A 27177-nucleotide genomic window follows, 5' to 3' on the forward strand; every position below is an offset into this window, starting at 1 on the left:
ATATTCCTCAGGAAGAAAATTATAATAATGAGTAATGGTCACAATTCCATCTTCTCATAGTGATATAAAACTAGTTTTACATGTGCTAGACATGCATGTGATTTGTCTCCTGGACAGTTGCACCAGTGGTGACCTCTTGAGCATAGGGATTTTTTGTGGTGTTTGATTGTTCCTCTGTCTACTTCTTTTATAAGGGTTTTTGCTGTTCTTAGCTTAGGAAGTTTGAAAGTATTTGTCTTTTCTGGCCCTTCATAATGCTACACTTCAATGTGTGTATCTGCTCCAGCTTTAAAGAACTACTGGCTGCTCTATCTGGCAAAGATACTTGGTTTCGGTTAGTATTTGCTTAGCTTACAGCAACAGTTTTACTGATCCCAAGATAATCCCTGCTGTCTAAGGGGCTATGTTGGACTTAATGTATTTATGAGGCTTTTGATTTTGGGGTGTGGTTTTTTACACTTTGAGATAGGTGCTTATATAAAAGTTGCTACTGGTTTGATTTATGTATTTTCTAGTGAAAATGACACTTCAGAATTAAGTTTAAAATTAACATCGCTGATGACTGAAGGCAGGCCTGGCCAATGCTCTGTCAAGTTATACCAGAATCTTCCCATGGTTGAGTGTCACTAGCCCTCTGCTGTGTACTAAGAAGTGAACAGGAAGGGGACTGTTAATGGGGCCACAAATGGTGACAAGTCCCTTGGTCCACTACTTCATTGTGATGACCTTGCTAACTTGCAGCACTATCTCGGGCCATCCTGTAAAGTTGGTCAGCAGCCTTATTTCTGTGTAATCTGAATTCTGAAGAGTATTCCTTGCAGTACCTACGTAGCTTTACTGATGATTTTGTAACATATACTCATGTAAGTGCTGCACTCGAGCTGCTCATGGGTTTGGACTGGAAGGTTGGCTATTCTTATCTTAGTGAAAAGGGGGCATTTCTGGAGATGTAATAAAATGCAGTTAGTTACTGTAAAATACAGGCATTGTTATATCTTGCATTTTGCTCCATTGTTTGCAGATCAGTATGCTTTATTGATTATTTTGACTTTTTTTTTTTTCCTGTTTATTGTGGCTGCTTTGTGGGGTTTTATCAACAAAGGTGGTGGTGTAATGAATCCCAACACTTTAACAGTGTTAGTTTCTTAAAGATTCTGCACTGACACCTAGTGACAGAAACGGAAAAAATAGATCAAAGTTCACAGGTACCTGTCAGACACCATTCTGTATTTTTGCCAATAACAATGGCATCCTTTATCCTCTTCCTTATAAATACCTTTTATCCTTTATGACAATATATGTGTATTTTTTGTGAATATGAGAGATCTGTGCTATAGGTAAGATGATCAGAGGTGCTTCACTTCAGCTGAGCTTTTGTCCCCATCTTCCTCCTAGTATTTTTCAAAGTTGTTGCTCCAAGACTTTGCCGACAACATGCCTTAGTCCCTAACTTCTTTGTATGTGCTTGGCTGGTTGCAAGCCTTGAGCTATGCTGGAATTTAGTCTTTTTCTAAACAAATCTTCATAATGTGAATACCTTTTAGTGTAGTTGTATGGCTATTATTTTGTAGGATAGATTTTTCTATTTAGTAATCTGATTCGAGAATTCTGGGGGAGTTTCCCCTCTGGTATACACTTAACCTGCTTTCTTTGTTGAGATTGGTTTTGAGCTAAATGCATGTAAACATTTAGTAGTGCATCTTTTTTGGGGGGGTGTAGGTACAGCTCTTACTTAAAGCTGAATTGTTGAAGCGAAGGAAACTTTCAAGTTGTTTTGTTTTTTTTTTTAATAGGTAAAATAATTTACTACCCTGTCTTAAAGAACTTGAAGTTGTTTACATTTTAAAAGAGGTTGGCATGCTTTTAGTGTTGGAAATCACTTTAGTAGAGGAGCTGGAAGAATGGAAACTGTGTTTTGTATAAAAGCATTGGGGGAGTGGAAACCCACACAAAAAACAGCAGCTGTTGAGAGATCCTGGCTAAATACATATAAGTAAAATCTGCAGGGATGTTGAAGCTGCCTTTGACAGCTGTCTGTCCTATAGCTAGGATGAGATTTTCATTGTTGCACTTCATGTATCTATTTCAGTCATATCCATTATGCAGTGAAGAAACAGAACAACTGGCTTGTGTTGCGTTTCTTGCTGCTGTTGATGACGTGCGCCTGAATGCGTTATTAGAAGCCAGCTATAAATTGATGATATCTAATAGCTGTAAGATGCTCCAGTGTGAGGGCCATAATCTTTCTTTTCTTTTAACTGGTCAATTTCTTATTCCAAACGTGATGTAATTGATGTATTTCTTTTCCTTATGCATTCTGACTTGCAAGTGGTTTGTTTGAAGTCAGAATACTGTTTAAAACTCTGACTCGGTGCATCTTAATATAAATATCCTTTCAACTAGAGGTATTTAATATCCATTTACTGCTGTGTAACCTTAAGAATGAAGAATATAAATAACTGCTGAACTGTCTAATATATTTAAATAGATGTAAATACTTTGTGGCCATGCTGTTAAAATATAACAAGAATCTGTGAAACCTGATATGCCTTTAACCAATTTGACTTTGAGAGCAGTGCGATACTATTACCAGTGTGTCCTTAGGAGTAAACTGTTTTGTCTAGTGCTAGTTACTAGGCCTGGCATCGCTGCAAGCTGTACTGGCATTACTTTGGGACAAATGCTTTCCAAAGGAGGTATTTCTGGCAGTGGCATCAGATAATTTCGTATCTTTAAATGCCTGCCAATAAGTGAGCTGTGTGTGAGTTTGACTGTCAGTCATCTGGATGATTTCTTTCATAGCTTGGCTTCTAGAGTATCACAGCATTTTGATGTGGCTCGTACCCTGGAGGTGAAGGGAATCAGGATGGCATCCTTTATAATCAGGAAGACCATGGGCTGCCAAGAAACATGAACTCATCAGCAGCCTGCTGAGCTTGGCATGGAAATTAGATAGATTATAGAAGGGTTTTCTCCTCATCCTCCTACCTCATGGGTGAAACGCAGCTGTAGTTAGCTGCTGTGCAAAATGGAATCACAATGACTCTGGAGAAATCAATGTCATCTGAGCATTTGTAAAGTGGTTTTAGTAGCACAGTTCCTTAACTGTAAATGTCGCTTATTATGAGTAACTCAGCTCTGTGTTTCTTAGCAAGTAGGAAACTTAATTTGCAAGGTTCTTGTCATCTTGAGCTTATAATATTACTCAAGAATATGTAACCATGCAGTGTGCTCACATGTCCAGTGCCCAAGTATGCTGATGGGATTGATCAGCAAGTTGGGAAAGTGCCTTATTAAGCTGATCAGTTTTCAGTCTCTGAAAGTGATATAGTTCTAGTGAGAATGGTAGATATGACCATTTCCAGTCTAAGGTTTCTTAAATGGGAAGTTATTATGGCTTTGAATCTTGCTGAAGGCTTTTTTTTATATATATATATATAAATAAGTCACTTTTACTTAGCTTAGAAAATTCTGTTTACTTTCACAGGGGTTGTTCATTGTTTTGTGTTTAGAACACATTTCATTTGTTCAGACATTATATTTTCTTGTGAGTAGTGAGGGGAAAAAATGTTGAGCTGCACTTTTCATGGCCAGTATAGAGGAATTATCTGTCTGTCTTGGAAGGGCAGTGATTTGGTGTGGTCCTGGGGTAGGCAGGCTGCTGATTGAGCTTGTGGGGGAGTTAAAGCATCACTAGACAGCTCTTTGTTTTTTGGAGATTTCCAAGGTGAGAATTTTGAAAAAAGTGAACCCATTACATCAGGTATCGACAGCAAGTGTCTTGAGGCAAGATAACCTGCGTGACAACCAGTGTTGACATGTGTGAGAAAAGTAATTATCATCTGTTGGAATATTAAAGCTGTTTAGCTCTTGCTTTATATTTCAGTAAGCTTGACTGTCTCAGAACAAGGTACCTGTACCTTGCAGGGGATGACGGGCACAATTACTGCTTTGTGTACTGTGTTAACAAGAGTGAACTGGTAATCCACAGCAAGTCAGTGCCTTGATTTTATTGCAGTGGATGCTTTGAAGAGGTTTGATATGAGTTCGGAGAGTAGATTCAGCTGAATGTGTTATGGTTTGATTACATTTATTTTTCATTATATCCCTTTTGTGCATGCACAGTACCTTTAGTCTGAAAAAATTTCTCCTACTGTATTTTCTTCTTTGGTAATATTATTTATAAAGCTTTGAAAATGTATGTTTTCTGGAAGCCAATAACTCTTTAAAATATTGCAGTACCTGCTCCGGTCATCACTGCCACAACTGCTAAAATGGAGGTGGTTTCAGCGGAAGTCAACAGCTTGCTCCCTGAGGAAATAATGGACACTGGTATAACTCTGGTGGAAGATGACAGCATCGAGGCGGTTATTGTGTCGTCGCCAATGGGAGACTCTATTCCCATGGAAACGGAACTGGAAGAAATAGTGAGCATAAGCTCCACCAGCGACTCCCCAGCTACAGCCACAGTCACTACAGAATCAGTTACTGCACCGAGCAATCACTCGAGCGACACAACAGCGAACACAACCCCAAAAACTGATGTGAATGCAGTAGTAAAGCCTACCTTTCCAAGTGGCCTACATAAACTTGGTGCTCAGACCCCCGTCACTATATCAGCCAATCAAATTATTCTGAACAAGACTGCTGATATTAAAATAGGCAATCAGAATATTAAACCAGATGGGCAAAAACTAATTGTAACAACTTTGGGCAAGTCTGGCCAACCTATTGTTTTAGCATTACCCCACAACCAGCTCCCACAAGCACAGAAGGCTGTGTCCCAAGCTCAAGGTGGAGACTGCAAGGTACAAGGCCAGCAGATCAAAGTTGTTATTGGAGGTCGATCGGAAGTGAAACCTGTTGTTGGTGTCTCATCTTTGACGCAAGGAAATCAGTTGGTAAATACTGCATCCCAGCCTTCTGTTTTGCAGACCCAGCCATTAAAAACAGTACAGGTAAAGTGAGCTGTGCTGATGAAACATATTAAAAACAATTTTGTTGATGCAGATGTGGTCCATTTCCTTCACTGAACTGACACCTGGTTGCTTTCAGCTGTTGCGTTTATTCCTTGTATTAACAAATACAATGCTACTCTTAGCCTAAGCTTTTATCTGTGGATGCATTTACCATTTTATGCCCTTTTACTTCTAGCTACTGTCTATAAACTTGGGATTTGCCTCTGAGAAAGTGAGCTATTAAAATTCAGTAAGTTGAAGAGAATTTTCCCATTATTAGAATTTTATAAAAAATTTCGACATGCTTTCAGGAAGACTGAATTGGACCCTATATGCGTGTTCTTTATTCTGCTATTTCTCATTAGGAATTCTATAGCTTCCTTAATAGAAGCTGTTACAAATGGACTTGCATCTAGTTAATTGCAGTTTGAGTGAATTAGTTGTGTTGTGGTCTCTTATTAAACCTTCACTTGTATTTGCAAAACGAATTGTTAACACCCTTCATTGCTTTCCTCTTATGAGGAGAAAGTAGAAATGAAAAGCAAGGCTGGTTATAAAGTTGGTTCAGTTGGTAATAAGTACATGATACTGCAGGAAGATTATTACATTAGCACTTCCCAGGCAGTGCTTTTCCCTGTAACAAATTATAGGGAAAAGTGAAGTATCAGAGGTCCATATTATATGGAGCTAGGTGTGAGATTCATGGTCTGCCCTATAATGAATGGCATGCCTTGAGTCCCTGGCTTAGAAAATGAAGTTGAGCATTCACCCCATCATCTTGGACATGCCTCTTAACCTTTCAGCGAGTAGAAAAAGGAAGCTGTGAATGCCTCCCTAACTCCCAATGGTCTTGTGTATCGTATCTCTTGTGGCTATGTGAATGGGGTATTTTGGATAGAAGGCAGCACAGCAGTTGGACTTGGTGTTGAAAAGTGAATTGGTAGAAGATTAGTTGACAAAGACCTCTCTTCAGTTCTCCTTACATCAGCACTGTTGCAGGGGCTTTGCTGATCATTAGAAAAATTCAGTTAGCCTTGCTCTAATTTAATTACGACATTTGAAATCTCGGCACTTGAGAAAAGGTATTGATAGAGTTGAGCACATGTTCCTTGGAATCTGGCTTCTTTGATTACACTTTTAAAGGTATGAGGCTGTGAGATGTAAAATGTGACAGGGCCGTGGGCTTCATCTATATCCAGAGTCATCTATATCCTATGTCCCTTGGCAGCTTGTCCTGATATAGTGGAAAACACTGCCTTGGATGTGTGGCCAAAACTATTGAGTAAGTACATCTGCTTTCAGCCTATGGATCCTGCCTGTGTACAGGCTTAAAAACAATGATGTGCCTGCTGGTGTACTACTTCAAGTCCAAGTGCATTAAGCAGGAGTTAGACCTTGCAGGTGACTGTAAACCAGATTTCCAGACCCATTGCCATTGCTGTCAGTAAGCTAGTCTAACTTGAACTTGTCTTGATGTGGTAACTGGCTCTGCATTTAGTAGTTATGTTTCCATAGTATTGTTGCTAACATGGCAAGACTACCGGTTGCTACACCATCATTTTTGCTTTATGTCATCTTTGGAAAATGACATCATGCACTCCATAACCTCAAAGCAAACTCCTATTCCTAGCTCAATTTCTTAGTTTTCTCTGAAGTATACCATTCTCCTATTTCTAGAGTCCATGATTTTTCATATTATGCCAAATATATATTACATAGGGTGTGGTTACATTGACAAGCTCCCATGAGATCATCTAGGGAATGCATTTATAGTATGTTAGCTCCTTTGTGGTAGCTGACTGTGCGGGTATTCAATCCAGCAGTAATGCAAGATATGCGTGTTCCTTTTTCTGTATGAGCAGAACATGGTTTGACAACAGAAAACGAAGACTGGCTGTAGAAACTTGCTACTTCATCTTGTTCTGTGTAGAGTATTTAGGAAGACATGAATTTTTCCTTAAAATACAGGTGCTTGCAGAAAAACCTCTTCTGAAAGGGGAAGAAGGTTGGTGTGTTCTTTTAAATGTAATAATTTTCTTATAGGAGAGCTTGATGCCCCATGACATATTTTTGCAATCTTAATTGCATGGGCAGAGAAATAATACTAAGCTTCCTGTGATTAATACAAGCAATGGCAAAGGGCTCTGGAGAACTTGCTGTTTCTGAAGTATCAAAGGAGCAGTCTGTCATCTTGATTATTTCCTCTGGTTTCTCCAGTCTGTACTGAAGTGGGTAGCAAGTTTCCCGCTGATGCCTAGAAGGCTTTCACAGGTGGCTGGGGAGTTATAAGCTCCAGTGGCAAAAGCTTCAGAAAGGATGGCTTGGCAGCAAGTAAGGGCAGGAGTACATTGCCTGCACTTGTGAGCCAAGGGGGCTATTCCTCACCTATAACCAATCACATCTGAGTTTTGCCATGTTTTCTGAGCCTGACTCAAATGACTCACTCATTTGTTAGAGCCCATTCTTTTTAGACAGTTTACCCAAAAAGTAGGAAGGAATTTATCTGAGGATGATATTGCAAATTGAGTCTGAGGGAAGCAGGGCTACTTGCCGTGGCTTGGGATTATTAGTTTTCTTTCTGAAGTACTTCATGTTAACAGGTGGTTAATATTTTATATGTACTCATGTAAGTCATTTAAACATATTTATTGACTGTTACTGGGAAATGACTGCTGTTGCCCAGAGCTGGCTGTTGCTGCTGGATGTTGATCGTGTTCAGAGCCAGACTTTGCCCTTCCTTCTGAGAGTAAAAGCAATAGCAGTTGAGTTACAATACCTTATGGCAGGGAAAGATGAATTTCAGCAGAACACAAACCACAAATCAAGCAGATGAAATGTGGGGAATTTGTCAGGAATTAAGACGTGCAAATTTACAAAAATATTTGCTGATAAAATGCCTGCTCACCTATCAGCTCTGTACTAAGAGAACTGAGTCCTTGAAACATTAAAATGGCGTTGAGTAAAATCCGCCGACTGGGCTGTGAATGAAACTTCCATCTTCAAAGAAGTTACGTCTCAAGGTTTTAGTTAATATGTTTCCAAAAAGAGTATCTTTTTTTGTTCTTGTTTCATTTTAAGCCTTGACTAGTATATTACTTGACTTTATTTTAAGCCTTGACTATATTATATTACCTATAAAGCAGCTAATGTGGCTTGGGTGCAGCATATTGGGGTAAATCACCTGCCATGATCTGAGTTTCCTCTGAGGACCACTTACTAGTACTCTTTTAATTGTGAAGCAGCACATGGTTTTCTTTAAATTAGGTCTTTTTTTCTGTCACTGCTTGGTGTCAGAGCTGCTCATTGCTGGCTTCCCTTGGCTGAGCGCAGCTCAGGTGTGCAGAGGTGGTGTTTGCGTTACGTGGCAGGCTGAAGGGATCCAGTGCCATAGCATGAGGGAGCCCTGGCTTCCCTGTCTGTGCTGTGAGTGTGCTGCTGAGAGCTGAAACAGCCTCATTTGCTCTCTTTGCCAGGCAGCTGTGGAATTTGTTATGTGCTACCAAATACTTCAAATGTTTTGGTGTTACTCTGCTGTAAAGTAGGTGTTTCAGTCAGCAAATTCTATAAGTAGAATAGGGTTTTTTGTAGGATACCGTAACATTCAGCCTGCTCAATTGCTTCATTTAAGCACCTGCAGCTTTCTCAGGCTGTCATCTCTATATCTTTACATGCCAGTGAGATTTCTCCGGTTTAGCTACTTGATTAACAAAGGTGGTTCTGTGCCTTTGGGAGGTTGTTTACCACGTGGATGCCCATGTCATGCCTCTCTGATATTGCTTTGAGTTGGCAGCTGCTGCCCCTGGGATGTGGCTGGGTTGTGTGGTGGAGGAGAAGCAGTATGGGCCCGACCTATGGGCTGAATAAGTGTAAGGGCTTCAGTAATACCTTCCAGTACTCACCTGGATTCAGGGAGGATCCTAGTGATAGTCTGCATTGGCAGGCAGCCTCTGCAGTTATATAGAAACTATTAGGATAAATGCATCTGGTAGTTTATTTCTGTCAGTGTGAAAAAAGGGAAAAAAGTCTTGTTTGCGACTTTTAAGACTAACAAAACCCTGCTTACAGACATTTAAATTAATCTGTCACATTAAATTGCATGTTATGTGCTTCTGGGCCAGCTGTGTTTCAGGAGACTGGATCACAGAAGTAAAATTTAAAAAAAAAAGAAACCCTTGTGCCTAGATGTAACTGATTTGTTCTTGACCAGTGAGTACCCAAAACTTTCAGGGACTGATCCACATATTTTGAGAACTGCTTCCCCATTCTCAGAGTAGAAGTGTGCTGCTATGTCATTATAGGCCAAGAGATGTTTCAGACTGCTAGTTGTCATATTTAAATAACTTAAGGAACAAATTTTGTCCTGTTTGGCTAAAAAGTAGTAACTTTTACAGTTTGAAATATTGAGAGCTGTGCTTTTGAAGAGGGTTGCACAGACAGATATCTTAGAAAAAAAGCTGTAAGGGATTTGGCTATCCTGCTTTAGTGGCTGGTTTTCTAAAGTGGTGTGGATGATATCCTTGTTCTCCCCATAGTGAGAAATGGAGGTGAAATGTGAGATAAGCAATTATTCTAATTATGTGTGCAAGTATTGCCCTTTCTATTTTAGGATGTACTTGGCAATGCAATAATTCACATCCAGAATGCTCAAGTTACTTTAGATTATTTTTTTTACCCTCTATCTTTCAGATTGCAAAGAAGACCCGAACCCCAACTTCTGGCCCAGTGATCACCAAGCTGATCTTTGCAAAACCAATCAATAGCAAAGCTGTTACAGGGCAGACCACTCAAGTGTCACCAGTCATTGCAGGTTGTACTAGTTTGACTTGTTTTGCTTTACCATTTTTAAGAGCTGTTCAGAGAGATGATAACTGTAGAATTTTTTCTGTCTCAATGATTTTAGTGCAGTTTCTGTTGAAGTACCTCAAACAATTGGAGGGGTGGAAATCAGCAGAGAATTTGTAGGTAGAAGCAGATAATGTAGGTTTTGGTACCTTTACACTTATTTAGAATTATCTTTGTGGTTGTGGAATTTGATCATTTTGCTTTTACTGTAGGATGCCTTTTGTTTCCAGATGTTGGGGAGGAGAAAAAAAAATACCAAAGGCTATACAATAAACAAAGTATTCATAGATAAATTCTGTAAATACACAGTAGGGAAAAGGAGGCACCTGCTTGTGTATTACTTTAATCTGCTTTTTGTTGGTCTTAAATGTGACAAATGTAAATAAAAGGAAAAATGTTTGAGTGGAAAAAAAAAAGTGACCAAAATCTGTGTTTCTGTTAAGTTGCTCACCTACTTAAAAAATAAGCATTGCAGAAGAGTCTAAGAAAATAATTAAGGCAAATAAGAAATGGGTTGTCTCTTAGGAAAACAAATCTGTTTGTGTCCTTTAAAGAAAAAATCCCACAGTACAGTCATTTATTATGTCAGTGGGACTGATGTGTCCCCTGTGAAATGCATCATTGCATGTATGCAGGTAATATCTTAGACATGTCTAAATTATTTGAAAAAGACAAATGTAGGAAGCCAGAGTCATCTTCAGAGCTTTGAAGGATGCCTCCACCTACTTCCATATTGACTGAACCAAGTAGGCCTAAATTTTTTCCACATATTTAAACGGGTTTTTTTAAGCCTCTAAGAACTGGGATTTGAGCTGGTTTTAGAAAGAATGCAACTGTCTCCTTATTCAAAACATTGATGGGCACATAACTGAAACATACTCTTTTCCTTAAGTTGTCAGGCTTCCTTGCACCCTGATGCCTGACTTGTGTTTCAAGTGAAAGAGGGATTCCCTCTCCCACTCCCCAGTTTTTCTCCTTTCTGAAACAATTCCCTACTAAATGTACAGACCTGTGAATAAGAAGATTGGTTCACTGTGTTTATAAATATCTGAGTTCGGCAGTTTGTGTATTTGAAAAAAATACAACAAGCCAAAGCAAACAACAACAAACTAACAAAAGAAAAAACCCTGAAATGAGCCATTTGAAGCTGCATTACATTTTTGTCTGGCAATACGTGAAAATTGGTAAACAGGAAGGAACCACAATAAAAATAATACTAAGGAGAGCATGTTTTTAAGTTTGTTGCCTCCAGACTGAAAGGAAATGTGCATAGCAAAACATATCTACATAATACTGACAAGCAGGTATGTTACAAAATAAACAAACTTCCAGCTTTTAAATCTTGGAAAATTGAGAGTACAGGTTCCTGTTCCTGTGGGAGAAGCATCACCTAGGAAATGCTTCTAATGGAGATGGATGTCTTTTTAAACCTCTGCCTTTCCTCTTGCCATCCTGAACAGTCATCACAGTTTGCTGGTTTTGAGAGGTTGACATTATTTTGGGGAAGGTGTTACGTTTGTGTGTTGTGTTTTAATTTTTGTGTGCATGCTTTTATGAATCTGATAAATATTTAATTGCTCTGGAATTTTTGCAAACTGAGGTGGAAGTTGTAAATTTGAAAGACTTGTCAATATAAGCAGCCAGGTTCTGTTTAGGAACCTGATGCCAAAGGGTACAGAGGGGACATAGTAAGAAAGGGAAAACCGTCACCAAGACGTAAATGGTAAAATTCCCACACTGACATTTTTCATGTTACATGTGAATTAACAGAGCAAATGGTTGCCAGCAGCTGCTACTTAGGTTGCATAAAAGTGAAGGTTATTTTTGAACACATAGACTTCAGAGGAAGGCAGCTTTCCGTAAGGATAGTGCTTTCTCTTGTTAGTTGTAGTTGACTTAATTGTCATGCCACTGATTGGATGAAAAAGTTATGCTGGTGTTTGTTTCTTATTTTGATAAAAGTAGTACAAGAGAATGGGTTACAGAGAAGCTGTAATAGAAATGAGTCTGAGCTGAAGTGCAGCAGAGCAAAGCTCAGTCAGTGGTCAAGCTGGAAGTATGAAAAATAATAATAAAATAATGATAATTAAAAAATGTTTCCCACACTGGGAGTTTTGCAGTATTCCTAAGACATTTCATGATTGGAGCCGCTGGTTTTGATGTTTAACCTTTTTCGCTGTTGTAAAAGCAGATCGTGTGTAGAGTTACACCACCACCCACATTTTCATAGGAGTGTCATGTTTTCTGTTAGGCAGTGAAAAAAACACCAATATGGAGAAGACAAAAAATACTTAGATTTGAGCATAGACAGATCAAACCCTTTTTTCTTGGTCACTGTAACACAGCTCGTTTCTGATGGCTGAGGATTTTAAAGGAAGTACCCCCCACAGATGCTCAGTTTTTCTGTATGTTGGTGTTAGCCCAGAAGGTTCCTAGGAAACTGTCAGCTGGATGGGTGTTTGGGCACAGGGCAGGGTCTTTGGAAGGCTGTGTGCCTCAGTATGCTGTCCTGACTTTAAAGAATTTTCGACTTAGTATCACAGAAAGATCAATGTATGTTTTGGGAGTTTTTAAGAACAAGTGGAATGTCTTTTTATTTTCAATAATGGCAGCTATTTTATTCTTTGTTGCTAAATATTGCTGGTGTTCTTCCTACAATGTGATACGCTCGCCAGAGTATTAACAACTGTACAATATGCAGAGAAAAACTTTGCTTTAAAAATCAGTGTGAACAGGGATAACTTGAGCTGATGATATCTTCGTTATTTATAGGTAGGGTTCTTTCACAGTCTGCTCCAGGAACACCACCAAAGACAATAACGATCTCTGAAAGTGGAGTCATTGGATCATCTTTGAGTACAACTACACAGCAGACACCAAATAAAATAGCTATTTCGCCACTCAAATCCCCTAATAAGGTAAGGGTCTGATTCTGGCTACAGCCTTCTATCCCTCCTGCACAGTTGTCTGAATGGAGCTCTCTTTGTCTTTGCTACAAGCTGTTTATGATCCCTCTACTCCTGTCGCAAGCCATAATGCAACTGGGTATCTGTTGTGCATCATAATGCTCTGCAGTAATGGCTTAAGCTAAATTTTTGCAGTTGGCTTCCTTACTGTGTTTTTTAGTAACTGTGCATTACTGTGTACTTTCCCATTCTTACCCTGTCTTGCCATTCCCTAAACATCCATTCCAAGAGCAACCGTTCTCTCTTAACCAAGTGCTGAGAGTTTTTGTCTTTTTTTCTTAATGCCTTCATAAAATGTCAACAGGCTGTTTAGGAGGAGGCCTCAATGATGTTAATAAGTCAGCACATAGTAACCATTCCCTGCTACTGCATAGATAGTTTAGTCTTCCTTAATCACGTCTGAAGTGAGAGAGATTTGTGGTGGTCCTTGACAATTACAGAGCTGGAAACTGGCACAAGTGGGAAAATAGATAGGAAAGATAATTTATCCGTTATAAGCTCCTTCACAAATAAGTGTCATGGTGATGCTGGTATTTTAGGCTTGGTAAAATTGTCTTGAGAAGAAGAATATTTCTGGAGAAAGGAAAAGTTGGGGCAGGGGAAGATGCATGGTGCATACAAACTAAATATCATGTATAAAAATTAGCATAAGAGTAAAGAATTCTCTTAGTTTGGCAATGTTTTAGCTATGTATTGTTATACAAATGGAATGAAGGACTTGTGTTTGAGAGTTATTACTGAGGGAAGCAAGACAAGCAAGAAGTTTAAAGCAAAAAATCTAGAATCAAGATTAACAATGAAAAGACTCTTTAGGGTTCCATCTCAAATTTACTGTGAATAAGTAATTTTAAGTGTCTTTTAAAAACAAATGGTTTAAAAAATTGGAAGTTTTTTTAAAACATGAAGAAGGGAGTATAGAACAAAAAGTAGAAAACCAAACTTGGAAGGGATGTGGCTATATAGAATATTCAAACACTGCACTCTGCAGAAATGTGGTCAGATTGGATTTCTGTTGGATACTGGAAAGCAGATTTGACAATACTGATATTCTTATGCTTTGAATGATCAGTAGCATAAGGTGAGATTTTGGGGTTTGTCTTTTTTTTGGGGGGGGGGCTAGGTTGTTTTTTTTTTTCATAGCTCTCCTTTAAAACTTTTTATGATGAAGTAGTGTGGTACTGATTGTAAAGCTGTTATTCAGAAAACCCATTCTTGACAATGCTCAGGCTTCAGTGGGCAGGTTTCCGTAAAAAACAAACCAAACAAAAAACCCAAACCAAATAAAACAGAAGCTGTACTGGCTTTCTGCAGGGGCCTTTTGGCACTGGAAACCAGCAATACCTTGAAGTTTCTAACATGTTTGCTGTTGTTGCACATACAGACCTCTGTGAGTCATGATTAAATACAGTGCTCTTGTTCACAGAAAGAACACTTTGTACTGGTGGAGATCTGTACTTTCATGAGGAGGGGAATGTATATGTACAGGATCTTTTATCCTGTGCAGAGATTTAAACTGCATCTTTGTTTTGCCAAGCAGCTAACAGTGGTGTCAGTGGCCTCCCAGCCTCCCAACTCCCCCCAGAAGACGGTGGGCGTCCCACTGAATGTAGCATTAGGACAGCAGATCCTCACAGTGCAGCAGTCAGCACCCTCCTCCCCTGGGAAGGCTATAGTCAACCACACAACTGCCCAGGTACAGACTGACTTTCCTTTGTCTTCTAGCATGTCTCTGTGTCATCACTTGCGGGAAACTTGAGGTGTACCGCAAATTGGCAATGGTCAGTCCCAAGGTGTTCTTGTAATGGTGTCTAGTTAAGAATTGGCAAAAGGGTGCAAAAAAGAAGAGCATCTTCAGTCAAGGGGTGCAAACCGTTGCAAATACATGCAAGGGTGTGCTGTCAGAAAGCGGCTTTCCAGCCTGGAAAGCCCCACTTGGTGCAGGTTCTCATCTCTGTATGCTGAATCTCCCAAGTCAACTGAAAGGCTCCCTATGATATGAGAAAGAGTTCTTCGGGTGGTTCTACCTCTTGTAGCAGGGTTTCTATGCCACTGACTAGGGCTGCTTTCAGGGAGTTTCTGAGGTTTCCAACAGTTGAGTTGCAAGAGTTCTTATGGCAGAGGTCTGCATAAGCAAGATGCCATGGTCTGAGACCTACAGAATTCAAAAATAGTAATTTCCTGTGTCCCATTTCCAGAAAAATGGGATTTATAAATTGATTTGCATTAATGAATGACTAGATAAAACTGACCTTTCTTGAAAACTACAGTTTTTACATTTTTCCTCTTTTGTAAACTGAGGAGAATCTTTTTCTGTCTTACTTGTTTGCATTCTTGTTTTGGTAAACTTGAAGTGATGCATACGAGTATAAATAACCAGAGTGGATATAGCAGGGAGTAGGCACGGTTGCATGTACAGCACCAGACCAGAGACTCGGACAGGTTTTGCCAGTCTCGTCTTACTTTTGCAAATGACAGTTAGAATGCTGATATGGGGATGTGGACATGAGTATGATTTTAATTTATTTTGGAGTAAAACTAGCAAAATAGTCTCATTGACATAGTTGTTAAAAGGTTAAGTCATTCTAATGCAAGCACCTGAAGTAAAAAAAAAAAAAAAGAGGTAGCTGTGGGGTATGCATACCAAGGTCTGACACAACACAATGATTTCACCTCCCTTCCCTGGGCTCAAGAACATGCCTTTGGAAGACCTGGCATTCCAATTCTACAATTTTCTGGGTTGTCCTTGGACTGGAGCCACTAGCTTGTGTGGTAGAGGGAACTTTGGCCACACTGGTCTCCCTCTGATAACACTTAAATTGCGAGTATGCTTACAGATAGTCCTTATTTTGAATTGCTCAGGGTTGTTAAGGTTTCAGTATATTTAAAAAAAAAAATATCACAAGAAAGAGCTTTCTTTTCAAATACTGGGCTTATTTCCAGTGAAATATGTGCAAATTGATATTTCATTTGTGTAGCTGTTGAAAGCTGGGGAGCTGCGAAGAGCTTTTACTATGAAGTCACATCATACTATCAATCAAATTTAATACTAAAACTTAATGGCCAATACAGTCATGTTTCGTATTGATATTAAAAGATACTGAGAATAAAAAGCTGAGCTCCAAAAGAAGTTGGGTGGAAGGATAAAGAGGAGGAATAAACCAAGGTTTGAGGTTGTCAATAAGGCTAGAAAAAGAGGCTGTTATCAAACTGGTAGTTTTGAATGTGCGTAAACAAAAATAAACACTTGATTATTATCAGTTTGTAGTTTGAGAGTGGAAAGATGCACATTCCAGACATACTGACTTCCAGCTGTGAGGTAGCACAGGTCTGCCAAGCTCCCTTTCTTTCCCATCTTGGCTTTTTTAATTAAATTTGTTTTCTTACTCTACACTGTTCTTGCTTCTTTCGTTTCTCAGCTGGTACCATCATTCTCATGTCTTCAGCTATCAGCTTATGGACACTGTTCCATTTGCTTCTCAAGGGCTGCAAAGTGATTTCTGTATGTTAGTCACAAACTGTCTTAACAGGACGTATCTATGTACACAGTGATAAACCATGCCACAGTCCAACACTAACAGTTCTGCAAGTTCTTACCATGTGGTTTTATTAGTAGGAATGTATTTCTAGGCTTGATTTTTGCATACAAACTGAGCGATGTTATCTGTACCTGAAGTCTTTTTAGCAGACATTATATCTGGGGAAGTGGACTGAGTCACCCTACTCATGTAAATATTGGTTTATTCTGGTGTTTTGTGTAGAGCATTGAAAACGGGAGTTTCTGCTGAGCTGTTGAGAGGCATTTAATCTCTCTGCATCTGTTTTACTTCTGAAAGTGGACGTAACTTGCTTCGCAAGGATACAAATGGATCAAAAAGTTACTAACTAAGGAATAAATGTGCTGATGTTTTCTTTGCCTTTGTACGAGTAACTTTGTGCTGTCTGTGTTGACTTAACAGGCTGTGAAATCAGCAGTGCAGACCATTACTGTAGGAGGAGTGGGCACATCTCAATTTAAGACAATTATTCCCTTGGCAACTGCACCCAATGTTCAGCAAATTCAGGTACCTGGAAGCAAGTTCCATTATGTCAGACTTGTTACTGCCACAACAGCCAATAGTTCAACTCAGTCAGCCAGTCAAAATCCCAGTACAAATACACAGCCTCTTCAACAGGGTAAGTGCTAATATATTGTCTGAAGTTTTTCTTGGGTTTTTCGTGTTTGTTTTGTAAGGATTAAAAGCAGTGCATGATTGAGATCTATCAAGACTGACACATGTATTTGGTTTTGTGGTAAGACTCCTATACATTTCATATTCTGTTATCTCTGATTTGTATGTGGAAATACTCCTCTGTGACCAAGTGCTCTGTAGTTGGACCTGAATCCTTGAAGCATTTTATGTTGCTTTTCCCTAATATGTCAACTTTGTGGGTAATGTGTGGCAAGTCCCAGATCCTCTATGTGAAAAGCATGAAGCCAGGACAGTCCACAAACATGTTGCCAGAAGTCCTGCAACTTGAAGATCCTTACATGTAAAATTCTTTAGAAGCACCAGATTTTACTGCTGGTTTCTGTCCATGGTTTCTGGAGCTGTGATGGAATAAAGGATTTCAAGCCAGGCTGTGGTTTGCGTATTCTCCTCTTGCCAAGAGAAATCCAGTGTCCAGAGGAGGTCTGCACTCAAGCTGTTTTTTAGCTGTGAAATGTGTGTGCACTCTTGTGCCAAATAGCTCTTTACAAAAATGTTCTTTAGACGTAAGTGTTTTGTGCCATGAGTCAGGTCAGTTAATCTTGGTGCATTAGTTACAGTTTAAGTATCTTTGCTTTAAGTGCATGTGAAAGTCTGGAGGACTTGTCCGTGGAGTCTGAATAATGTTGTGTTAATGTGATGTTGTTTCTTGATACTAGCAAAGCCAGTGGTAGTGAATGCAACCCCAGTGCGGATGTCTGTCCCCATAGTGCCAGCACAGACTGTGAAACAGGTGAGCTAAATATAAAAGGTATATTCCTGACTTAGTTTGGCTGGGTGGAAAAAGAAAGTGGTTTCAGTACTGTAATGAAATGGTCTAATAGAAGTACCTTTTGAATGAACGAAACAATGATTTCATTAAGATCTCTTTCTCCCCAGGTGGTACCCAAACCGATCAACCCAACTTCCCAGAGAGTTACTACTAGTCAGCCCCAACAAAGACTTATTATGCCAGCCACCCCACTGCCACAGATACAGCCCAACCTCACCAACCTCCCACCGGGCACTGTACTGGCACCAGCACCTGGTACAGGAAATGTTGGGTATGCAGTCCTTCCAGCTCAGTATGTCACACAGGTATGCTGTTAACCCAGAGATGAAGAAGGAAATAGTGCTGTCATGGAACACACTGCCTTCCTCTTAAAGTTTCTTACTTCCCTACTGTCACCTGACACGTAAGGGGACAGACAGTTTCTTTTAGGGATCCTTGGCAGAATGATGGTGGCACTAAATCATAGTTATAATTTAAGCTGTATTTTCTTAACAGGATTTTTTTATTAGCATAGCATAGGATCAAAATAGTAGAGAATTTCTATAATCAGGGTGAGTGTAGTACAGTGTAAGTAGTGTAGTACAGAATTTATAATGTAACTTAGCTTATAATTTCTCATCACCTAGACCCTCTGCAGGTCAGGTCAGATCTTAATACATGGTTTGCTTTATCTATATAACAATAGTAATCTGGACTTGAAAATCATACAGAAAAGTGCAAGTCACTCAGAAAAAGCAGATGTCAGTGGAAGCATCCCTGGCTGCTGCAGAGAGGGTCACAGGTCTCACTGTCCAGCAGCAGTTCTGGTTCAAGTTTCTCATTTAGGACTTGTAACTGCTTGATTTTATAGACAGTGCTCTGTGTGCTGTTACACTTCCCTGATCTGTGGCAGGGACTTTGTTGTCTGGGCGCCTGAGACCTTCACAACCAGTAAAGAAGGGAGTGCCCAGGACTCCTGAGACCAGTAGCGAGGGGAAGAAGAAATCTATTTAGTTTGTCTACTTGGTTCACAAGACTTTCAGGGCCTGATAATGAGGGGAAAGGGAACAAATATGTGACCCACTTTGTCACAGAGAATGGCTGCTTGCATTATAAAATTGTGTTAGCTATGGTAACCACATTATCAAGGGTCAGGAGCAGGTGGTACTGGTCACACCAGCCCCAAGATTTGACCAACACTCGGAATAAAAAGGAAAATAAATTAAACCTTCAGCTGAAGGCTGACCAGCTAGTCTGTACGAACAGTGACTCGTGGCATTACTGTTACCAGTGTCACTTCTGGTTCCTTTCTGGTTTTGTCACAGCTGCAGTTTGACCCTGAAGACTCTTACTGGGTCTTTCCACTTCCACAAATTTTACCTTAAACTAAATACCATTTGCTGGACCTATCCTCAGAGGTTTTGTGTTCCAGACACAGTCTGTCCCCCTGCGGCCTGGCCCCAGTAGGTTCATGTTTTATGTGCTAATCTGTCTTCAGAACCTGTCCCAGCAGGAATAAATAACTGCATGTAGGTAATACCAGTGAAGGTAGCCCAAAACAGCATTGTTTGGCAGGTTTATTTCAAGGTTTTGTTGGGGGGGGAGGGGTTATATGAAAAACAAACTCTGGGTCCAGGTATATAGAGAATGTAAATCATTTTATTTATTCTTATTTAATTACATAAGTGGCTTATATATAAAGGAAGCTGTTAAAGTATTTGTGCAGGAAGCAGTCCTGCTCTATTGGGGCAAAGCAGGGAAAAGGATTTTGAGCATGTTTTTAGGAGCTGGAACTGTTTGTGGTGTGAATGTTTGTGTGTGTAGTCTGTTATCTGTGTGGCTGTAGCACTGTAATAGAGAACAAAAATATCTAAAACAGTGTTTTTATGCTAAGTATGGAAGCAGGAAATTGTTGCCTTGTCCAAATTCTACATGCGTCTGAAACTGTGCTTACAGCATATATTATTTTTGTAACAAAGACTAGCTACACATCCTCTTGTGTATATTCTAATTTCCTTTATTACTTTATTAACCTTTTTCTTAGCTACAGCAATCATCATATGTATCTATAGCAAGCAACACTGGCTTTACAGGGACACCTTGTATCCAGTCCCAAGCAAGGCTACCATTCAATGGGTGAGTGTTTTGCAACAACAACAACAAAACCTGACAAAACCGAAAACTCCTGCAGTGTAGACTGCTGGATGAGCATCATCTTTCAGTCCCATTGTAAGGAAGGGTGGGAGCTGAGGTGTTGGAGTTTGGTTTGGGATGTGTTCCAAGAAAATCAAGTATACTGTGGTATGGTTATTACCTCTGAATAAAGAGCATGGATCTGTCTGACAGTTGAGCCTGTTTCCTGATGAAAGCTGTGTTTTGATTTATTTTTTTAACTCAGTAGCAGGAAGTTGACCTGAAAGTTCCCTGTTGCTCATTCTTCATTTTGCATCATACTTGGGAGCTACAGGCCTAGTTTTTTTCTGGGCATTGCTGGAAAAAGATGGTAGATGGTACAAGAGCTAAATGGTTAGCATATGCAGAAATCAAGCTGAACAGCAAAATGGGACTGAAGCCTAAAGTGGGTCCTAGTAAGAAGGTGTTGGTGGTTTTCAGCCTTGTATTTTTCCTTTAAGGATGAAAATAACGGCTAACACATATTATTTTCCCTTTGTCAATCCAGCAGGCTTAGATGTTCTGCACAGTCCTTTTGTGTTATTGTTTGCTGAAAATTGTAAACAACAAAGTGCTTTTTGTTGCTGCAGCCTCAACTAATACAAACTAATCCCAAATACAGATGCCACTATTCAAATGAATGGGTTTGATTTAATCTCTCTGATACTAGATGCAGAAATTGTTGGATAGGGATGGAATGAACGTCATCAAAAGTGATTAGTGACACAAAATCTGAGTTTTAAGAGCAGTTAACAGGCTGTGTGTGATATAAAATTTATCTATAAACCACTTTCCCATTATTCCAGAATTTTTTATTTGTTTTTAATTCCAACTAGAACACAATGAAAAGCATAATTATTTTGAGTGAACCTTGTCCCCCTCCATGTGGAGAAGTTCTGGGGAAGTTTTCACTGATTCCAGTTTTCAGTTACAATGCTTCCTCTAGCTTTAAGCCTCGTTTCTACTTCAGGCATGAAGCCAGATTTGTAGCAAATAACCCAGGTCTTTGAGTTTGAAAAGCATTATGTAAAGGTAGTGTGTATAATAGTTACTTAAACACATTCAGCCAAAAAAGTAATGCAAGGGAAATATAAAGATTTTTTTTAAGCTTTTATTATGAGCTATTTACTTGATTTTAAAATAGGAAGAAACTGATAAAACACTGTGCATGCATCTAAATGCACTTTTTTCCTACACAGAATAATTCCTTGTGAATCAGCAAACCGCCCCAGGAAGCCTTGCAATTGTACTAAGTCTCTATGCTTGAAATTGTAAGTACAGCTTGGGTTTGGTTTGGCGAGTGGTTTTAAGCCTTATTTTTGACATCACAAATTTATGCCAAATATCAAAATATAATGTGTTTATGTCAGAAATGTTGTGTTTAGATGCTAATTTAAGGTTGCTGTTGATATCGGTGAAGATGTTGCAGTGCCTGTGTAATTTTGCAACTCCTGTGAGCTATATGGACCCTAACATTTAACGATTTTTCTAACTTCACAGCCTTGTTGTATGGTGGAGCCAGTTCCATGCAGCAGCTATAGTTGTGTTGTTGCTATGACTGAAATGACATCCCATGGTATCATCAGTGGGCATCTACTATACTTTGGGAAAGTGCATCAGTAATACCATGCTGCATCAAGTACTTCAGAAAAATTGGGCCGTGTTTCTATTTTCTTAAATGACTAATAGTCAAAGGATTCTTCACTGATAGGTCTGAGTCTTGTTCACTCTGAGTTATTCTGTTATTTCATTCAGTGTCTTTGTAAGAATTGTAAGAATTTTAAGGCCATTGCAGCTTGTAAAAGGTTTTGGTATAGTTTATCTCTGAGACCATTCAGGATGCTGAAAATGACCAATGCTTTTCTACCAACTGAAAGGCTGTAGTGGACTCCAGGGCAACCCTAATCTAGTTCTTGTAGTATTACCCTGGGCAAGCCACGGGAAGTCAACCACCTTTGAGTTATACCTGTATCTTTAGACAGCAACTGGACCTGCACTAGAGGATTTAGGCCTTGCAGTAAGGCTGATACAACTTGCACGCATGAAGTTGAGCATAGGGTGACCCCCTTACCTTATTGGTGCGTGTGCATATTGTCAGACTAGGAACTTGTGCTGCTGCCATCAGTACTAGCACCAATGTAATGGTCATGCTTACAAATGCCTTCTGCATCTTCTGTTTCAGGTACTGTGATTGTTTTGCAAATGGTGAATTCTGCAATAACTGCAACTGCACAAATTGTTATAACAACCTGGACCATGAAAATGATAGGCAAAAAGCAATAAAGGTGAGGGGCCTCTTCCTCTGCCCTGGCATGAAAGCCGTGTAGCTTCTATCTTCTGAAGCTATGGCATGGGGCAGAGCGGGTGTATAATGCCCTGATCTCCTCCCACAAGTGGAAGGCTTAAATCCTTTTATTGCACCTCTAAATTCTGCTCCCTGCATTCAGTGACTGACCCTTTGGGTCTGCATTGACAGGCCTGCCTTGACAGAAATCCTGAAGCCTTCAAGCCCAAGATAGGGAAAGGAAAGGAAGGAGAATCGGATCGGAGACACAGCAAAGGGTGTAACTGTAAACGCTCGGGATGTCTCAAAAACTACTGCGAATGTTATGAGGTACAAAGCATTATCTCTTAAAGATACTGGCTTTTTCCCTTCAGTGCTGCGACCTCTCTTATTTGCTCTGTCTCTTTGTATTACTATCATGTTTTCTGTTCTGTTCTTTTCTACTGCTGTAATGTTATATCTTCTCCCAGCAGCTTGCACATAGAAAGACTCGTATATGGCAAAACTGGCTACTTCTGCTTTATAAGCTTAACTGTAAACCACATAGCAACTTTGAACTTGGGCTTGAATTTGTCCTTTACTGAGGAACAGGATTTTCTAAAGAAATCTGCCTCTCCAGTTCCCTAGGAGATGTTGAAGCAGGATCCAACAGACACTCTGAGATAGAACATGTCTGTAGAAGACGAGCAAAAGTTGTTGCATCAGCTGACTAATCAGTCTGTGGATGTGGCAGACTGACCTCTCGTAGCTCAACAATGTAAATTCCACTGGAAACAGTAGATTAGTGAACAGAGGGATGAGTGGGTAACCATTGATTTGCCTTTGATTCAAGTATGCATTCTGAGAAGGCATCTCAGTTTGAGGTGAGAAGTTAGAAAACTAGTGCTTGGGGATTTCTTCTCATGGTTAATTGATGAAAGATGAAAACAAGATCTTCATTTTGTTGTGGCTTGTCATAAAGGGAGTCAGTTACACGAGGTTTCTCATTTTTTGTTTGTTTCTTTCAGGCAAAAATCATGTGTTCTTCCATATGCAAATGTATTGGCTGTAAAAATTTTGAAGAAAGCCCAGAGCGAAAGACATTGATGCATTTAGCAGATGCTGCAGAAGTTAGGGTTCAGCAGCAAACTGCTGCAAAGACCAAGTTATCTTCCCAAATCTCAGATCTGCTGACAAGGCCAACACCAGCACTCAGCAGTGGTGGTGGGAAGTAAGTTATGCAGCACCCTCTTTCTGTTGCTTCTAATGTGTTTTTTTTTCTATGTGACAGGTCATCTTTGAATGTTATCTGTGTAAGCTGTAGAAGCGCTCTCATGAATGGAACTTTTTGTTCACACAACTGTGCTTTCTGTGAAACCTATAGTATGCCAAGCTTACCTGTGTTCAAGCACGTAACTAAGCTAATCTTCTCATGGTTGCCCATGTGCTCACAGAAAGCATGAAGTACAAGTGTCCCATCTACTGAGAGGATGTAATCCTTGAGTTGCCCTTAAAGTAAAAGTTGGAGAATTCTATGTACTTGGGCATTTCTGTTTCAAAATGTACATCCATGGAGGCAGGCACCAAGGCACTATGGCCCGCCATTTGGCTGTAACTGGGGTTTATTCACTCCCTTTTGGTTGCCTGAAGGCTTCTGGAAGCAATAGGACAGATGAAATCTCATCAGTCCTTGCATTAAAATGTTGCCTAGCCCTGGAGTTAGGCACATTGTGTGTTTTTGCTGAGAGCAACTGAATCTTTCGTTTCAGGTTGCCCTTCACGTTTGTAACCAAGGAGGTAGCTGATGCAACCTGTGAATGCCTTCTTGCACAGGCAGAGCAAGCAGAGAAGACAGGCAAGTCAAAAGCTGCAGCAGAGCGCATGATCCTGGAGGAGTTTGGACGCTGTTTGATGAGAGTTATTAACTCTGCAGGAAAGTCCAAAAGTGACCCCTGTGCCATGAACTGCTGACTCGTGCACATGAGCCACAATGAAGTGGACAGAACAGAACACTTAAGGCACAGGGACACTTTTGTTTGGCATAGAGGATTTAGTATTTGTTAATTTGGTGCTTATTGTAAATTGACCTGCATAATATCGAAACATGCAAATCTTTTTATAACAATATGTAGAGCCTTTGAAATCTTAGCTAAATCCTCTTCTACTTAAGACAATGCTTAATGGTCAATTTTCTTCCTGGTGTACAGCTTTTACCTTGGGTTTCTTAAAAATTAGATGTATTCTCCTCTTTCCCCCAGAATAATTACCTGAAGGGCATATATAAATTATTATAATATATATCATTACAGTGTATGGAGTTGCATTACTTTGTGCATACAGGAAAACACAGGTGATGTCAACAGATAGGTGATGCTTTTGGCAACAGGCCCATAATAAGGAGGTACCACTGTATCCAAGATAATTCTGAAAGGAAGTGTGTAAAAGCATCTAAGTAGAAGGTAGTACTTGTATTTGGGACCTGACACAGAATATTCCATTAGCGCATGGAGCACTGAAATACACAGGCAGTAATACAGAGGAGTGGGTTGCATATTTAGCGTTGGACAAGTGATGGAGAATCTTGCTGGAGTAGGCCCAAGGAGTTTAGAAGCTAATGGAATTAATGGGAATTTTTTGATAGGAATGTGGCTGAGAGCTCATGTTGGTTAAGCTGGAACTTGAAGGCTAAGACAAGTGAGTGGCCTGTTCTCAGAAGTGAGGAAGGGCAGCCACACCACAGTGCCAGGTATCTACTTCAGTGTACAGTGTTACCTAACCATGCAGCCAACGGATGCTATTTCTTAGGTGTTTATCTGGTTTTTCAGAAGTCTGTGACAGCCTAATCCCTCACTGGAGATAGGGCTGTGCAGTCTGTGGTGTTTTTGAGGATCAAGCTGTAACCCTGGAAAGCGTTTAAGCCTAAGAAGCTGAGGTCATGGGAAGTATTGGAACCACAGTTGTCTTAATGAGGACTTGAGAAAATCTGCATCCAAATTGACTTGCAAACAGAGGTAGGGTCATATTCAGCCTGGTTGCGGGTCTTCAGGGTGCTGCTTCTCTGTATATTGTCAGCTTAGTTGGCAGAAGGGATATTTAAGTGTTGTTTAGAATGACTGAGAGCATGATCAGAGAGGATGCTAGCACAAAATCAGGTTTGCTTTCAAAACAGATACACAGATCCTTTTACACAAAGCTGGAGGGGGAGGAGAGCAGGGGCAATAAACTATAGCTGTGTACAGACTTAGGGCAGGGGATATTTTTCAGTATTTGTTACAGGCAATCTCGGATCATGTTTCTGGTAGCAGAACACATTTGCAAAATTAACCTAGTAGATCATTTACCTACCATGGGTGTCTAGGTGTCTATATATTTTAATCACAGGCATTTTTATTACCCGTCTCACTGCAGTCTGAACTATTTAGTTTTTTCAAAAAAAGATTTAGTATTCCTCATGTAAAAATGTAAATACAGAGAAAAGCAGCAGAGCTCTTTCTCCAGGTTTTCTAGCAGGGCCAGGCTGGAGAAAGGTAGGGGTTAGGCAAACCAGCAGCAGAGCTAAGTGCCTACATGTATGATGGCAATAGGGTGGGAGGATGCTTCCCCTCCTGTCTTCACCCCAGTCTTGTGCACTGAGCAGAAAAGCCCTTGACCCTTCTCTGGTGCCTCCTCAAAATGCCTCAGGGGCTTGAAGGGCCTGGGAGGTGGCCAGCAGCAGTGACCATTGAGTCGTCTTTGCAAACAAGGTTTGACCTGCCAGTCACTGTCTGAAGGGCCCTGTCTGCTATTAATATTTCCCTGAAAATGAATAGCAAGTCTCTGAAAAGGGACTCCACCTCTTATGTACATAATTTTTTTCATAATTAGGACTTGGATTTACTAAAAAATCAGTGCAGTAACTTTACATGTAGATAGCGCGGATATTCAGTTTACTTCTAGTGACCTACTATAGTATGTCCAGTAAGATTTGTATAAATGTAAATTAGTGTAAGTGAATAAAGTAATACCTACTTACGTTATTTTCCAAACAGATTGCAATATGCCTTCTTTTGTTTAGACTTCAGTCCATGTTAATTTTGTATATATACCATGTCTTACTCTAAATTGCACCTTTTGTGATGTGTATTTATATACAGTGTGCAAAAACACTTGTGAAATTTAGATGACAGTTGTAATTATGTATGATGGTATTGCTTGAGAATATTTTGCTTGTAAAGACTTTAAAGGTGCAATCAAATGCTCCTAGTTCTTCAATTTTGTTTTGAACAAGCTTTCTCAAATATTAAGCTTGGATTCCTCTCTCCCCTCTCCTTGGTGTAGAATGTGTGAATTGGATTTTGTACTTCCTTAGCCATTTGCATCAAACTGCTGGACAAGAGTTACAGTCAGGTTCATTCAGCTACATAAAAAGTAATTGGGAATGGGGCAGAGGGTTCATTTTCTAGTTCTGTTTACATCTGAAAGTAGACAAATTAAATTTATATTTACTAGACCTATTCAAAGAATACACTTTTCTATACTGTACAAATGAAACAGTCCGATAAATCACAAAGAAAAATAAACCTTTATACTATTCTGTAAATACAAATCTTTTGTACTGCTTGCCTTCAGCACTGAGTACTGTTCGAAGGTGACTCTCACTGAACTATCAAAAGACAGTTGTTAACACCAGGCCTGTTTCTGATGCAAGAACTGGCCTGGATTTTCAGTATGAGATCACATCTTGTCAGAGATAAACCCTTGGTTACTGGCATACTGTCATGCATAGTAATTTGTGTCACGTGGTGGCATAGTTCATAAAGGGCCAGAATGTGTGTGTCAAACCAGCACCAGGTAGCTGAGCCCACGTGATAGTTTCTTCATTTCTTTTAAACTCTTTAATGAGAAAGTGAGGGGCTTTTTATGTGTATTGGCTGGGTAATAGCTAGGCTCAGACTGAGCAGAAGGACATCCTAGGCCATTCTGCAGTGCCCTTGAAAAC

The 27177-nt window shown here is 39.8% G+C and overlaps 1 protein-coding gene across 5 annotated transcripts in view; it reads left to right on the forward strand.

Annotated features, from left to right (window-relative positions):
* Window positions 1-26784, forward strand: part of LIN54 (lin-54 DREAM MuvB core complex component) — a 40134-nt gene extending 13350 nt beyond the window's left edge. For 2 of the 5 annotated variants that reach the window (XM_057425292.1, XM_057425293.1), the window contains exons 2-14: window positions 4240-4958; window positions 9645-9765; window positions 12573-12718; window positions 14304-14459; window positions 16723-16939; window positions 17673-17746; window positions 17893-18090; window positions 19809-19900; window positions 21136-21207; window positions 22119-22221; window positions 22413-22550; window positions 23228-23430; window positions 23969-24512. In XM_057425292.1, coding sequence (XP_057281275.1) covers window positions 4275-4958; window positions 9645-9765; window positions 12573-12718; window positions 14304-14459; window positions 16723-16939; window positions 17673-17746; window positions 17893-18090; window positions 19809-19900; window positions 21136-21207; window positions 22119-22221; window positions 22413-22550; window positions 23228-23430; window positions 23969-24170 — 2406 coding nt within the window. In that variant the 5' untranslated portion in view covers window positions 4240-4274 and the 3' untranslated portion in view covers window positions 24171-24512. Of the gene's footprint in view, window positions 1-642; window positions 1206-4239; window positions 4959-9644; window positions 9766-12572; window positions 12719-14303; window positions 14460-16722; window positions 16940-17672; window positions 17747-17892; window positions 18091-19808; window positions 19901-21135; window positions 21208-22118; window positions 22222-22412; window positions 22551-23227; window positions 23431-23968; window positions 24513-25086 lie in introns of those variants that run through there. The other 3 variants (XM_057425295.1, XM_057425294.1, XM_057425296.1) reach the window with 3 other exon arrangements.
* The last annotated feature ends 393 nt before the right edge of the window (window positions 26785-27177 follow it).

The sequence above is a fragment of the Pezoporus wallicus genome, unplaced genomic scaffold, assembly GCF_028554395.1.
Source record: "Pezoporus wallicus isolate ANWC-B61680 ecotype Strahan unplaced genomic scaffold, APGP_CSIRO_Pwel_v1 contig_7853, whole genome shotgun sequence".
NCBI classification, from domain to species: domain Eukaryota; kingdom Metazoa; phylum Chordata; class Aves; order Psittaciformes; family Psittacidae; genus Pezoporus; species Pezoporus wallicus.